The sequence below is a fragment of the Hyaena hyaena genome, unplaced genomic scaffold, assembly GCF_003009895.1.
Source record: "Hyaena hyaena isolate Hyena2069 unplaced genomic scaffold, ASM300989v1 scaffold_295, whole genome shotgun sequence".
In the NCBI taxonomy this organism is placed as follows: domain Eukaryota; kingdom Metazoa; phylum Chordata; class Mammalia; order Carnivora; family Hyaenidae; genus Hyaena; species Hyaena hyaena.
Genome location: NW_024080928.1, coordinates 278244 through 294187, shown reverse-complemented (window position 1 = coordinate 294187; position 15944 = coordinate 278244). Strand labels below are relative to the sequence as shown.

The 15944-nt window shown below is 37.6% G+C and overlaps 1 protein-coding gene across 7 annotated transcripts in view; it reads right to left on the bottom strand.

Moving 5' to 3' along the window:
- CDKL5 (cyclin dependent kinase like 5) overlaps positions 1–15944 on the bottom strand; it is a 213767-nt gene that overhangs the window by 109147 nt on the left and 88676 nt on the right. The window contains exon 1 of one of the 7 annotated variants that reach the window (XM_039247374.1): positions 5464–5545. The exons of the other annotated variants lie outside the window; for them this stretch is intronic. Coding sequence (XP_039103305.1) covers positions 5464–5532 — 69 coding nt within the window. The 5' untranslated portion in view covers positions 5533–5545. Of the gene's footprint in view, positions 1–5463; positions 5546–15944 lie in introns of those variants that run through there. 7 annotated transcript variants of the gene reach the window in all.

Sequence of the window (15944 nt, the reverse complement as noted above, 5' to 3'; positions counted from 1 at the left end):
AATGTTTATTTGGAGAGAGAGAGAGAGAGAGAGAGAGAGGGAGAATGCATGTGGGGGAGGGGCAGAGAGAGAGGAGGAAAGAGAGAATCCCAAGCAGGCTTTCCACTGTCAGCACAGAGCCTGACATAGGGCTCAATCTCACAAACCATGAAATCATGACCTGAGCCAAAATCAAGAGTCAGCTGCTTAACCAACTAAGCCACCCAGGTGCCCAATTTTCCTGAAATTGACAATATAGGTTTAATACAATTGCTACCAAAAATCCCAGCAAGTCTTGTGTAGATATAGGCAAATTAACTCTAAAATGAAAATGGAAAGGTACCTGGCCTGGAATAGCTAAAGAAATTTTGAAAAAGCAGAGTAAAAATGAGATGAATCACCATACCTGATGATTACTTACTACAGAACTACAGAATAGTAATCAAGACAGTGTGATCTTGGCCCAAGGATAAACACACAGATCAATAAGGCCACGCAAATACACCTAACTAATTTTTTTCCTGCAAAAGTAATTCAGCGGAGGAAGGGGAAACTTTTCCATAAATGATGGTGCTATAGCAATTGGACATCCATAGCATCTCTTCCCCAAAATAAGAAAGAGAGAAAGAGAGACAGGAAGAAAATGCCTCAACCTAAAATCTCACAACTTATACAAAAATGAACTCAAAACAGATCATGAGCTTTAATGCAAGATCATGGACTTCTTACATTTACTTATAAATCATTTACTTCAAATCTATAAATCTTTTAGAAACCAGAAAATCTTTACAATATAGGACTAGACGAAAAGTTCTTAGACTTACTACCAAAAATACAATCCATAAAAGGAAAAACTAACAAATGACCTCATCAAAATTAAAATAATTTGCTCTGTGAAAGACCTTATTAAGTGATGAAAAGACAAGCTACAAGCAGGGAGAAAACATTTTCAAACATAGCCAACAAAGGATTTTAATCCATTATATACATATATATTTTATCTCCTTAAACTCAATAGTAATAAAATAAAGAATCCAATTAGAAAATAGACAGAAGGCACAGATATTTCACTGAAAAGAATACATAGATCCCAAATAAGCACATGAAAAGATACTCAACATTACTAGCCACTAGTGAAATGTAAATTTAAACTACAATGAGATCATCTACATACCTATTAAAATGGCTAAAATAAAAAACAGTGATAATACCAAATGCTAGTGAGCATGTAGAGAAACAAGATCACTGCCACATTGCTGATGAGAATGTAAACCACTCTGGGAAAAGAATATGCCAGTTTCTTACAAAACTATATATTCACTTACAACTCAGCAGTTACACTATTGGGCATTCATCCTGGGAAAATGAAATCTTTCTTCACAAAAAAAAAAAAACTGCTGTACACAAATATTCATGCAGCTTTATTTGTAATGGCCAAAACCTGGAAACAACTTAAAGGTCCTTCAACAGATGAATAAACAGTGCTACCTCCATTCTATGAACTACTACTCAGCAATAAAAAAGGACAAACTATTGATTCACACAAAAACTTGGGTGGGCCTCAAAGGAGTTATGCTGAGTGAAAAAAGCCAATCTCAAAAGGCCATACACTGTATCATTCCATTTAAACAGTCTTCTTGAAATGAAAAGATTAGAGAGATGAAGACTAGTAGTTGCAAGGAGTTAGGGACAAGGGAATGGAGGGGTGCAGCTGTGGCTATAAACAGCACAAGGGATCCTTATGATAAAACTGTTCTATATCTTGATTGTGGTGGTCACATGAATCTACACAAGTGATAAGAACTATACATATGCACATGTACACACACACACACACACACACACACAAAAATGAGTGCATGTAAAATTGGTTAAATCTGAATAAGGTCAATGGATTCTAACAATGTCAGTTTTCTGGTTATGATATTCACTATAATTATGCAAGAGGTTACTACTGGGAGAAATTAGTTGAAGTATATGGAATCTATTATTTCTTATCATTACATGTGAATCTGTAATTATCTCAAGATAAAAATGTTAACAAAAACAGGGCGCCTGGTTGGCTCAGTCAGTTAAGTGTCAGACTCTCGATTTCAGTTCAGGTCATGATCTTGCAGTTCATGAGTTTGAGTCCCTTGTCAGGCTCCGTGCTAACAGTGTGGAACCTACCTGGGATTCTCTCTCTCCCTCTCTCTCTGCCCTTCCCTGACTCATGCTCATAATCATTCTCTCTCCCCACCTCCCCCAAAATAAACAAACTTAAGGTTTTTTTCTTGGGGTACCTGGGTGGCTCAGTCGGTTAAGTTTCTGACTTCCACTCAGGTCATGATCTCACGGTTCATGCGCTGGAGCTCTGCATCAGGTTCTGTGCTGACAGCTTGAACCCTAGAGTCTGCTTCCTGCCTCGAACTCTGTCTCCCTCTCTCTCTCTGCCCCTCCCCTGCTCATGTGCTAGCTCACTCTTTCTCTCTCAAAAATAAACATTAGGAAAAAAAAAAATTCTTAAAATCAAGCAAGCAATATGTGAAAATCAATGTGAAATGAAGTGAGCATGGCAATGTCCAATCCAAGGTTTCAGAGGTTTTCCAGTGCCCCACAGAAACAAACAACCCATTAGTAAACAACTGCTTCTTCCTCATGAAACCATTTGTGAGAAGGAAATCTGAACAATTCTTCAATGAACCAAGAGACTGGGTTTTACAAATGAGACCATTTAAACGGTCAGGGCAAGATGCTATTCATTGGCAGGTTTACCATTTCAGTTGTCCCTATCTTCCTCCTTCAGAGCCCTGTGGGGTGGGAAGAAGCTTCTGATAAGGAGTAGTTCAATTAATGGGGCGCCCGGGTGGCTCAGTCGGTTAAATGTCCAACTTCAGCTCAGGTCATAATCTCATGGTTTGTGAGTTTGAGCCTCACATCGGGCTCTGTGCTGACAGCTCAGAGCCTGGAGCCTTCTTCAGATTCTGTGTCTCCCTCTCTCTCTGTCTGCTCCTCCCTTACTCACACTCTACCCCTCTCTCAAAAATAAACATTAAAAAAAAAAAAGAGATCAGTTAAAAGAAAAAAAAGAAGCTACAGTTTTTTGCACATCCAAGTAGTGGGTGTATCTCTGATAGTACTACATATAATTAAAGATGCTAATACTAAAGCCTTCTGTAATGGAATCACTGCAATTCCATTTCTAATACTGTGTAGTAGATTTTGCTTAGATTAAGGTATACTGAATGAAGAGTTCAAAAGACTAGGAAAGAGGAATGCAGCCAGAAACTCTCAGAGGCAGACATGCAGGTTGCTCTTTTAAAACTTTATTAGACAAAGAATATTCTCTAGAATATATGATGGACTAGGTCTACATTCGCACTTAATAAGGCTGAACATGACAGTAGTCTAATGTGAAATATTAAACTATTTAGTGTACAAAACTGTTGATGTAGCTGTCGTGCAAGAACAAAGTATGAAGCTCAGCATTTTCACCAACCATCTGTCAGTTTTAGAAAAGGCATTTGAAGAAACAGATTTCTTTAGTGTACATTTCCAACACGTTAGTTACATAGGTAATACTCAAACCTCTTTCAACCTTTCTTGCATTCCAAATCTCAGTACAAACATCAAAAACGCCAGCCACCCCAAAAGACTCCCCTCCAAACTCATAACAGAATACAAGTTCTAAAATAATGCTTATTACATAGGATTTATTAAGTAGAACAAAGCCAAGAACTACCAGTTACTGCAAAATTCATGTAAGAACATTTAGTAGTCCAGTTCTATGTGTTCCTTTTAAGGTTTTCACATTAACGAGTGCTGTTCACAGAACTAAAAGTGTATCATTCAAGTATCAATGATTACATTTCAGAAAAAGGACATCATTCCTGACATCTTTCTACAAAAGAAAAAAAATCATAATGAATAGAACCAGTATCCCTAATAGAATAAATTGGGTGAACAGGGGCATCTAAGTGGGGGGAGGGGGGGCGGGGAGGAGTGCTTTGCTTTCACAGTAGGAATTATGTAATGTAAACATCATATGGCCCAACACCAGAAAATCTGTGAGAAAGGCTCAAGTTTGAACACTGCATTGTTTTAAAATTCATAGTCATGAGTTTATACTGTGTCTGTTTGTACCAACACATCACAAATATCTATCACTCTTTCGTATACACTGAATCATTCTCGGGGAATATGGTAGAGAAAAAGTCCTTACTTATGTACCACCTGATACAACCTTTATCAAGAATGTAAATTCTTCAAGTCAACCATTTTAAATACCAAGATGTTCCTCTAATTAATCCCTTCCTCTCTCTCCTCTCCTATCCCAGATACCCCAAAAGAACCCTTTATGTCTGCTAAGCCTCGTGACTGACATTATTGAGTACAACTTCCACTGGAACAAAAGTACGCTCTCCATTATACCTTCCTTTACTTTAACAATTGAGCAAAATCATAATGCTTTCAAGCATGTGGCTAGATCTCTAGGTCATGAAGGCTACGGCTGGCATGCCTGCTGGCTTTGCAGAATGGATGCTGTCTACAATGGCTACTGCCCAGTAGCTAGGGTTTTTTTTTTTCCCTCAGAATCTGCTTATCATCAGGGAAATCAAAAGGCTGTGTGCGAGTTAGAGGTGGTGATTCCTACCTGCCCCATTAAATCTAGCTATGCACTCTATTTAACATGGTTTTGCTTATTTCCTTGTTTGCTATAACTGAGGCAGAAAGAACTGTTTTGTTTCCGGGAACCAGCTTGTCCCTGGGAAAGGACTTGGCAGAGACAGGAACAACCAATGAACAGACTTTGGAGGCACCCGACTGACCAGATGAATCATGGTAAGATTCACTCTCCCTCACACGGCCCTTAATGCTCTTGATGAAGACACAGAATAGCTCGACAATGTTCAAAGCAAGAGACACCAATGACACCACCAGCATGAAGAGAATGAAGATACTTTTCTCTGTGGGACGAGAAAGGAAGCAGTCCACTTGATGCGGGCAGGGGTCTCGTTTGCAAGTGTAAACTGCATTCAGACTGAATCCATAGATGTACCACTGGATCAGCAGGAAGGCCATCTCGAAAAGAGACTTGAAGAAGATGCTGATGGTATAGATTCGCAGCAAGCTCCTTCTCATTTTCACCTTATAGGGTTCTTCAGTGCCTAACTTGAACTTCCTGATTTCGGTTCCAATTTCCTCCACGCTGACATCATTGGTTTGAACAACTGTGAGTTCCTCCCCTTGCTTTCTCAAATTGTGTTCCTTGCGCAGCATGTAGAATACATGCACTAGGTACAAGAGTGAGGGGACAGACACAAATATGATCTGCAGGACCCAGAAGCGCACGTGAGAGATCGGGAAGGACTTATCATAACAAACATTTTCACAACCAGGCTGCCGAGTGTTACAATGAAAGGCAAACTGCTCATCATCCCAGGCCGACTCAACTGCTGTCCCCAGGAGCAGGATTCGGAAAATGAAAAGGATGGAGAGCCATACCTTCCCTCCAGGGTTGGAGTAATTTTGAACCTGGTCGAGGAGCTGGCTTAAGGCACTCCAGTCACTCATGCTGCCTGTTCGCTGTTCTTTCCCTTAAAAGAAGTGAAGTAGGCACACCAAGTGACTGTGCTCCTTAGAGGATGAAGTAAAATGAAAAAGTAAGTTCAAGCACTCAAAACTCTGTAAAGTTTAAAAGTCTGCTACAACCTTTGGCACCTTCCTCACTCTTCCTCCTAATGAAAGACAACTGCGGGTACCCAATAAAAGCTTATGTGGATTCATTTTCATATGTGGTGAGTAAATACTCTTAAATAATGATGTACATATGTCAATAACGGGAAGAGTTACAAAAATGAGGGAACAAAATAAATGTATCTAAAGGTTTCCTTCAATTCCAGACTAAAACAATCTCCAAAGACTGAAACATAGAAACTGAATTAAAATTTCACATGCAGGGGTGCCTGGGTGGCTCTGTCAGTTGAGCATCAAACTCTTAATTTTGGCTCAGGTCATGATCTCATGGTTCACGAGTTTGAACCCCACACTGGGCTCTGTGCTGACAGTGTGGAGCCTGCCTGGGATTCTCTCATATTTTTTCTTTCTCTCTCTCAAAATAAATAGAAACTAAAAAAATTTCACATGCACATATTGACCACTTCATCTTCAAACATATTACAGCCATTATTTCATAAATACATCATGACAAGGGCACCTGGCTGGCTTAACTGGTAGAGCATGTGACTCTTGATCTCAGGGTTGTGAGTTTAAGCCCCATGTTGGCATGGAGCCTATTTGGGGAAAAAATTCCCTTTTAAAAAGGGAACAACCAAATAGATAATGCTATTCATTCAAGTATTATTTATTCGGTGCCTACTAGGTACCAGGTATAGTACTGGACACTGGTCCCTATGAGTGAGTAAAACAGAATTCCTGTACTTGTGCAACTAGGGGAAACAGATCATTAGAAGTACAATATTTTATTAAATCCAAGACACAATTGATTGTAAGATACACTCTTACGTTACGTTACGTTATGTCACGTCACGTTACATCACATCACGTCACGTCACGTTAGAGGTAGCACAGTCTGAGACTGGTGCTGGAAGAGGCTACTCAGGTGTGTGCCTGGCAGAGAAGTCCAGAAGCACAAAACACGATTATACTGTGACACTGGGGCAAGATTGAAGCTGAGGGAGAAATTACTAATAGTAGTTCAGGACCTCTTAGGGACAGTGGGAAGATTAGGAGAGAATCTAGGACACAATTAAACGGTACAGGGATGAGGGTTCTGTGCTAAAATGGGCAGCCAGTGACTTTTAGTGGTGACATTAAGTAGAAGACGATGTCAAAAATGATGGAGGTGGTCCTGAGAGTCTCTCACCCTGGAGAGGAACAGATGACCGATCCTGGCACTGCGGTCCTGAATGCTGTGGTGAATGAAGGGACATTTTTGCAAGGGTAGCTACGATCCCAGTTAGCATACAGTAGCAAGATTAGAACCAGAGACAGAGACAGAGAGAGAGAGAGAGAGAGAGAGAGAGAGAGAGAGAGAGAGGAGAGACTGCTCCCTCCTTATCTGGAAATTGGAAGTGAGGACCTGCCAACAAAGACCTCAGTTTAAATACTTATTTACTAAATATAAACCATTATCTCAGTTGAACTGTTAGCACATGGAAGCTTTTTTGTTAAGACTAAAATACTGACACACTATGTTATGAATGTGGATTTCTTCTAGGAGACTGTTATATCAACAGGTTTTCTGGGGTTTTGGGGTTTTGTTAAGTTTCAGGAGGAGCAACACAGATACCAACCACTAATCTGTTGAGGGTGGATGGGACTTGGCATGGGGCACAGCACATATGTGTGCCACTAGTGAAGACCTGCTCTTCTCTCTCCATTTCCTCCCAACAGCCTATTTCTTTATAAGAAATGTCTCTTCACTGGGTGTTATATAGAAGTCAACTTGACAATAAACTATATTTTTAAAAAAATAAGTAAATAAAATAAACAGTTTAAAGTGCAAAAGGAAAGGAAAAATGTCTCTAAACAAAAGCCTAAAGAAAGGCTTCTGCCTCTAATTCAAACCATGCTAGACAAATGGATCTTCCTTTCTTCTTTTTTTCAAGATTTTAAGTAATCTCTACACCCAATGTGAGGCTTGAACACATGATCCTGAGATCGAGTCACATGTTCCAACAAGTGAGCCAGCTAGGAACCCTAGATCTTATTTAAAATTTTTTTTAAATGTTTTATTTATTTCTGAGAGAGAGAGAGACAGAATGAGCAGGGGACGGTCAGAGAGAGAGGGAGACTCAGAATCCAAAGCAGGCTCCAGGCTCTGAGCTAGCTGTCAGCACAGAGCCCGCTGCAGGGCTTGAACCCACAAATCGTGAGATCGTGACCTGAGCCAAAGTCGGAGGCTTAACTGACTGAGCCACCCAGGCGCCCCACCCTAGATCTTATTTTAAAACAAATCATAGCTAATTGATTATTACATGGCAAAAAACAATTATTTTCAATCAAATATTTTCAATATAGCATGAACTCATCATTTCTAAAAACAAATTTTATTTAGTATATTAAAATTCATAATATGTAATATTTTAATTCTCCCTCCTGAAAAACTTTAATTTCCAAAGAGAGATATTCATTTTAAACAATTAAGAAAATAGAGAAATATTTCTTAAATATGATATGGGTTTGCCAGCTAATAAGCAATCTTAAAAACCATTCAGCTTATTTGTTTCTTGGTTTAACACCTATTCTTCACAGTAGATTCAGTGAGAACAATAAAAATGAAAAAGGAAACCTAAAAAAAAGGGCAAGGTTAATGCAATTTATAATGTCTCAATTGCCCAAGGTTCTGCAAGGCTAAAAACTGAAGGCTCCCAAAATGTAAATTTTTAGCAAGTTATCAAATTATACAGCTCTGAAGTATGTACCATACTTTCTCAGCTGCTTAAATAACACATTTTAGCCAAACTGTCCTCTATCACACAGATTCTGAAAGTGATTTCTATTAGGATAAAGTCACCAAGATCTATAGTTTATGATTAATACATTCTTCAAGGCAGCATAAGAGTTAGGCATTTATTGTCATTAGTTTTTCAAATTTAAACACTGGCTTCATCTCCAGAGATTTCAAAGTGCCTCAAAAAACTGAATTACTTTTTCAAAAATAAGTGGAGTAAAAACACCAAGTGAAGGTTAAAGACAATGATCCCCAAAACTACTTTAGCATGGATTCTAAAAGCTATCCAATTTAAAAAAACCAAAAACCAGTGCTGGGAGTGGGGGGAAAATATCAATAACTCCAGTTAATTTTGAGTAAAGTTATTAGCAATTTTCTAAACTACAATAAGATCTTAAGTTTTTCAAATATTTTGTTCTGAAAAAATTCTTGCTATAAGCACTTTGAAAATATACAGATCTGAAACGGATGAAAATAACTAAGAATGAGTCATCTTAGCTAAGCAAATCGTTCACAGAAAAGTTAAAAGCCTCTTGCTGAACAATTATTTTTAAACTGGACAAGGTATTTCCAATTTTAAACCATAAACGTAAGACTTCAGGTTTCAGCTCCAACAAATAAAGTGCTTGCATGTTGTCACCCTTGTCCTTGTAACAAGAGAAAAAAGCCCTGAAAATCAACTATCCTTAGGTTTATCAGAGAATTAAGGAAATAAGGTAAACTGAACTCCTGAAAGCTGGAGAGACAGGCAAATACAGAGAATCACATCCAAGAATAGCTTACCTGGAGCAGAAGGCACTAGAGCAATACACAAAGGAGAAAATTTAAATGGTAATTCTGACAAAGGCTTGCAAGCAAGATCTCCTACAGACCCAATCTTAGGAAGGCCCTCCACAGTCGCTTGGCTTTACCTCCAGGACTTTACCAGGTTCTGAACATGAAGATCCAAGAATGATCTCCTCCTCCCCTTTTGGGTAAGAGGAGGAGAAAAGCAACAATTTTTAAATACGCCCAGGGTAAAGATCCAATAAAAATCTTCTCCCTTTTGAGGAAGGGGAAGGAGAACAGAGCCCTTTTGAGAAACATCCATGGGGAAAGTAACAAGTTTGAAATAAGGCTGCAATGTTCTCCATGACAAAAGCCAACAAGCCAAGGGAAAATTTACCAGAGCCTTTATAGGCAGTCCTGGGAGAGGGGAAGCTAGCCAGCTATAGTCCCTCTAGCCTTCTTGCTTCGCCTAAAAAGAAGGGGAGGGAAAGGCTAAAAATGATTTGTGAGGGTTGCAGCCCAGGACGCTGACCCACCAAAGGACTAAGATTTGGTCCTAAGATTATAGAACCCTTCCTTGTCCTCATACTCTAGCGCCATGTCACTGGCGTTCTGGAACAGTAAGAGTAGAAACAGGCTATTTAAAAAGGAATTCTTAGGGAAATGCAAAGACAGTGGGGAAGAAAAACAACAACAAAAAATAAAGACACTAGAGGAAACTGAAGCCTCTGGTACCTACCCCTACAACAATTATTTAACAGCCTAGACCCTAGCCAAATTAACAGAAAACATTACACTAAAGGCCTATTTACCTCAGTTCCTATTACCCAACATATCCTAGCTGGGTTTTAAAAAAACATTAAAAAGCAGGCTAAAGGGCAAGACAAAAGGCAATCTGAGGAGACAGCATGCATCAGAACTAGACTCAGGGATGGCACAGATTTAGGGATTATCAGGAATAATTTCATATACAGAATTTAAAATAACTATGATTACTATGTCAAGAGCTCTAGTGGAAAAAGTAGACAACATGCAAGTACAGATGGGTAATGTAAACATACACAACTCAAAGAAATATTTAAAAGAAAATGCTACAAATAACTCTACAACAAAAATGAACAATGCTTTTAATGGACTTATCAGTAGACGGGACATGGCCAAGGAAAGAACCAGTGAATTTAAAGGTATTTCAATAGAAACTTCCCAAACTAAATGCAAAGGGGAAAAATAATTTTATTTATTTTTTTTATATTTTAATTTTTTTTAATTTTTTTTTTTTACAAATAGTTTATTGTCAAGTTGGTTTCCATATAAAAAGCAGAACAGAACATCTAAGAACTACAGACCTATTATAAAAGGTATAACCAGAATACCATAAGGAAAAGAATAAGACAAAGGAGAAGAAATATTTGAAGGAATAATGGCCAAAAATCTTCCAAAATTAATGATACCAAACCATTACACATCAAAAAGTTCAGAGCAGACCTAGCAAGATAAAAACCAAAAAATCTACACCTAAACTACATCATATTCAAACTACATAAAAAACAAACATAAAGAGAAAATCATGAAAAAAGCCAGAGGGGGGAAAAAGTATCTTACCTACAGGGAACAAGGATAAGAAGTACATCCAACTTTTTTCAGAAGCCATAAAGTGAGATATTTAAAGTGCTGAGATTTAAAAAATATTATTCATTGAAATAATCTTTCAAAAGTGAAGGAGAAATACTTTTTCAGATAAACCAAAACTGAGGGAATTTTTTTAACAGTGGATCAACTCTGGCACGCCTGGGTGGCTGAGTCTGTTAAGCATCCAACTTTGGCTCGGGTCATGATCTCATGGTTCATGAATTCGAGCCCCACGCTGGGCTCTGTGCTGACAGCTCAGAGCCTAGAGACTGCTTTGGAATCTGTGACTCCCTCTCTCACTACCTCTTTCTCTCTGCCCCTCCCCCCACTCATGCTCTGTCACTTAAAAAATAAACATTTAAAAAATTTAAAACAACAACAACAGTATACCAGCCTAGTAAAAACTTTTAAAAAGTTCTTTAGAGAAGGAAAATTATACAAGTCACAAAGTCAAATCTACACAAAATAAGAGCACTGGAGAAGGAATAAATGAAGGCAAAATAAAATGTGTTTTTCCTATTCTTAATTCATACATAACCATTCAAGGGCACCTGAGTGGCTCAGTTGGTTGTGCATCTGACTTCGGCTCAGGGTCATGATCTCGTTGGTTCATGAGTTCAAGCCCCGCATTGGGCTCTGTGCTGACAGCTCAAAGCCTGGAGCCTGCTTCAGATTCTGTGTCTCCCTCTCCCTTTGGCCCTCCCCCTCTTGTGCTCTGTATCTCTCAAAAAGAAATAAACATTTTTTAAAAATAGATACCCATTAAAAGTAAGAATAGTAACAGTGTATTCACTGATTATAGCATACAGATAAGTAAAATGAATGAATGACAGCAATGTTATAGGAGGATGGGAGGGAGGAATTCAGAAAATTCTAGTTTAAGGTAGACATACTGCCTGAGAAGCAGAATACAGTTATCTGAGAGCAGACATAGAGAAGTTGTAAATGTATACAGCAAACTCTAGGGCAATGACTAAAAATCTTTTTTTTTTTAAATATTTATTTTTGAGAGAGAAAGAGAGCAGGAGAGCGTGAGTGGGGAAGAGGCAGAGAGAGAGGGAGACAGAGGATCCAAAGCAGGCTCTGTGATGACAGCAAAGAGCCCGATGTGGGACTCAAACTCACAAACTGTGAGATCATGACCTGAGCTGAAGCAGGATGCTTAACTGACTGAGCCACCCAGGCATCGCTAACTCTTTTTTAAAACTCTTTTTTAAAGAAGGATAATGGACACGCTAAGACAAGAGAGAAAACAGAATAATTAAACAGTCCATTAAAACCAGAAGGAAGAAAAAGAAAGAAATGTTTTTGTTTAAAAAAAAAAAAAGAGAGAGAGAGGGTTGCCTGGCTGGCTCATGACCCCTTGATCTTGTAGAGATTACTAAAAAAATAAATTTTTTTAATAAAAAAAAGTGTAACAAACAAAAAAGTTACAAAAAATGTTCATATTGATCCAAATATATTAATAATCACCTTAAATGTGAATGGCCTAAATATACCAATTAAAAGAGATTGTGAGAATGGATTTTTAAAAGCCACTTTTTTTTTTTAAATGTTTTTATTTATTTCTGAGAGAGAGAGAGAGAGAGCGTGAGCAGGGGAGGGTCAGAGAGAGAGGGAGACACAGAATCCAAAACAGACTCCAGGCTCCGAGCTAGCTGTCAGCACAGAGCCCGACGCGGGGCCCGAACCCACAAACCATGATACCATGACCTGAGCCGAAGTCGGACGCCTAACCGACTGAGCCACCCAGGCGCCCCTAAAAGCCACTTTAAATAAAAAGACAGGTGAAAAGCAAAGGGATACAAAAAGGTATATCAAGTTAACACTAATCTAAAGAAAACTGGAATACTTATATCAATTTTACACAAAGCATATTTCAGAACAAAGAAAATCATCAGGAATAAAGAGGAACATTACAAAATGATACATTCTCCAAGAAGACATAACACTCCTTAATACGCATATGCACCAAACAAGAGGACATCAAAATTCATGAGACAAATACTTACAGAACTGCAAGGAAAAATAGACAAATCCATCATTATAGTTGGAGACTTCAACACACCCTCCCCCAACTTTCAGTAACGGGCAGATCCTGCATATAAAAACTGAGTAAGGATATAGGTGAACTGAACAGCATCATCAACTAACTAGATCTACTAGATATTTATGTAATACTTCTTCCAACAGCAGCACAATACATATTCTTCTCAAGCTTACATCAAGAATTCACCAAAGTGGACCAAATTCTGAGCCATAAAACATACCAAATTTTAAAGCATAAAAATCATACAAAGTATACTCTCTCAATACAATGGAATTAAACTAGAATTTAATAACACAAAGCTGGAAAATCCCAAAATATTTAGAGATTAAACAAAACATTTCTAAGTAACACAAGTTGGTGGTGCCTGGCTGGCTCAGTCAGTGGAGTAAGCGACTCTTGATTTAAGGGTCATGAGTGCAAACCCCACTCATGTACACTCATGTAGAGCTCACTTACAGAAAAATAAAAATAAAAATAAAAATAAAAAACACACAGGTCAAAAAGAAATGTTGAAGAATTTTAAAATATTTTGAACTAAATGAAAATGACAGTATAAAACAAAACTATGTGATACAGCAAAAGCAGCATACAGAAAAAAATTTACAGCATGGAATGCACACATTAGAAAAGAAAACAGACCTAAAATCAGTAAGTAAGAAAATAAATAAGAATTTTAAAAAATAAAATCAGTAACTAATCTTTTTTTATGGAAATAAGACAAAGAGGGATAACTTAAGCCTAAAGCAAGAAAAAAAGAATAATAAAAATAACAGAAGTAATCAATGCAATTTAAAACAGAAACTCACCAGTGAAAATCAATAAAAATAAAAGCTGACGCTTTTAAAAGAGCAGTAAATTGATAAACCTCTAGCCAAGCTAACCAAGAAAAAGAAAAAATTATTAATAACAGAAATGAAAGAAGAGTCATCACTACCAATCACATGGACTTTAAAAGGATAATAAAGGAATATTATGAATAAATCTATACCCGTAAATTTGGTAACTTAGGTAAATGGGCCAATTCCTTGAAAGATACAATCAACATTTATCCAAGGAATAAAAGATAGTCTGAATAGGCCTATATGTATGGAAGAAACTCAATCAATAATAACCTTCTAAAACAAAAGCCCCATATCCAGATAATTTCACTGGTGACTTCTACTGAACATTTAAAGAGAGATTATACTAATTTTCTACAGTCTCTTCCAGAAAAATCTCTCTCTTCTAGAAGTGGAGGAATACTTCTTAACTCACTCCATGAGGCCAGTATTACCTTAATACCAAAACCAGATAAAAACATTAAAAGAAAGATAAGCTACAGGTGAGTATCTCTCATGAACATAGATGTAGAAATCTTCAACAAATATTAGTAAAGCAGGGCGCCTGGGTGGCTCAGTCGGGTAAGCATCCGAATTCAGCTCAGGTCATGATCTCATGGTTCACGGGTTCGTGGGTTCACATCGGGCTCTGTGCTGACTGCCAGCTCAGAGCCTGGAGCCTGTTTCAGATTCTGTGTCTCCCTCTCTTTCTGACCCTCCCCTGCTCACGCTGTCTCCCTCTCTCTCTCTCTCTCAGAAATAAATAAAACATTAAAAAAAGTTTTAAAAAAACAACAAATATTAGCAAACCATATACAGTAATGTATAAAAAGAATGAAACACCATGACAATGTGGGATTTGTCCGAGGCATGCAAGGCTAGCTCAACATTCTAAAATCAATTCATATAATTTACTATCATCAGTGAGCTAAAATAGAAATGTCACATCATCATATCAATTGATGCAGAAAAGCAATGACAAACCCCAAACTCATTTGTGATAAAAACTCTTAGTAATCTAGGAATAGAAGAACTTCCTCAACTTAATAAAGAACATCTACAAAAATCCTACAGTTAACATCATACTTAACAGTAAGAAACCACATGCCTTCCCACTAAGCTCAGGAATAAGATAAGGATGACCTCTCTCATCACTTTTATTCAACATTTTATTGGAAGTCATAACTAATACAATAAGACAAGAAAAGGAAATGAAAGGTATACAGATTGGGAAAGAAAAAATAAACTGTTTTGTTCACAGATGATAGGCTTGTCCATGAAGAAAATCTCAAAACACCTACAATGGAAAAAGTGCTGCAACTAATAAACAGTTCTAGCTAAGTCACAAGTTACAAGGGTAATATACAAAAATCAACTGCTTTCCCACATACCAGCAATGAACAATTAGAAATAAAAATTTAAAATAATACCATTTACATTATCACACATACAAAAGTACTGAGGTATAAACCTAACACAAGATTTACAAGATCTGTTATGCGAAACTCTACATAGCTATGTTGAAAGAAATCAAAGATTTAAATAAATGGGGAGATATGCTGCATTCATGCATTAGAATATTCAGTATTAGGATGTCATTTCTTCTCAACCTGATCTATAGATTCAGTGTGATCCCAATTCCAGTAAGCTATTTTGTGGATGCCAACAAACTGATTTTAAAAGTAACGTGGATGGCGCCTGGGTGGCTCAGTTGGTTAAGCATCTGACTTTGGCTGAGGTCATGATCTCATGGTTCGTGAGTTTGAGCCGCAAGTCAGGCTCTGTACTGACAGCACGGAGCCTAGTACCTGCTTCAGATTCTGTGTCTCCCTCTCTCTCTATGTCCCTCCTCCACCATCTCTCAAAAATAAAACATTAACAAAATTTTTTAATAAAAATAAGAGTAACATGGCAAGGCAAAAGACACAGAATAGTTAACACAAAATTGAAAAAGAAAAACAAAGTTGTAGAACTGACACCACCTGATTTTAAGACTTAATATAAAACTATAATAATCAAGATGGCATGATAGGTGAAGGACAACACATAAATCAATGGAACAGAACAGAGTCCAAAAATAGACTCAACACAAATACAACTGATTTTGATAAAGAAGCAGAAGCAATCCAATGGGGGAAAAAAGTCTTTTCCACAAATTGTGCTGGACATCCATATGTAAAATAAAGAGTCTAGACACAAACCTTTAAGTGTCACAAAACTTAATTTAAAGTGAATCATAGACCTA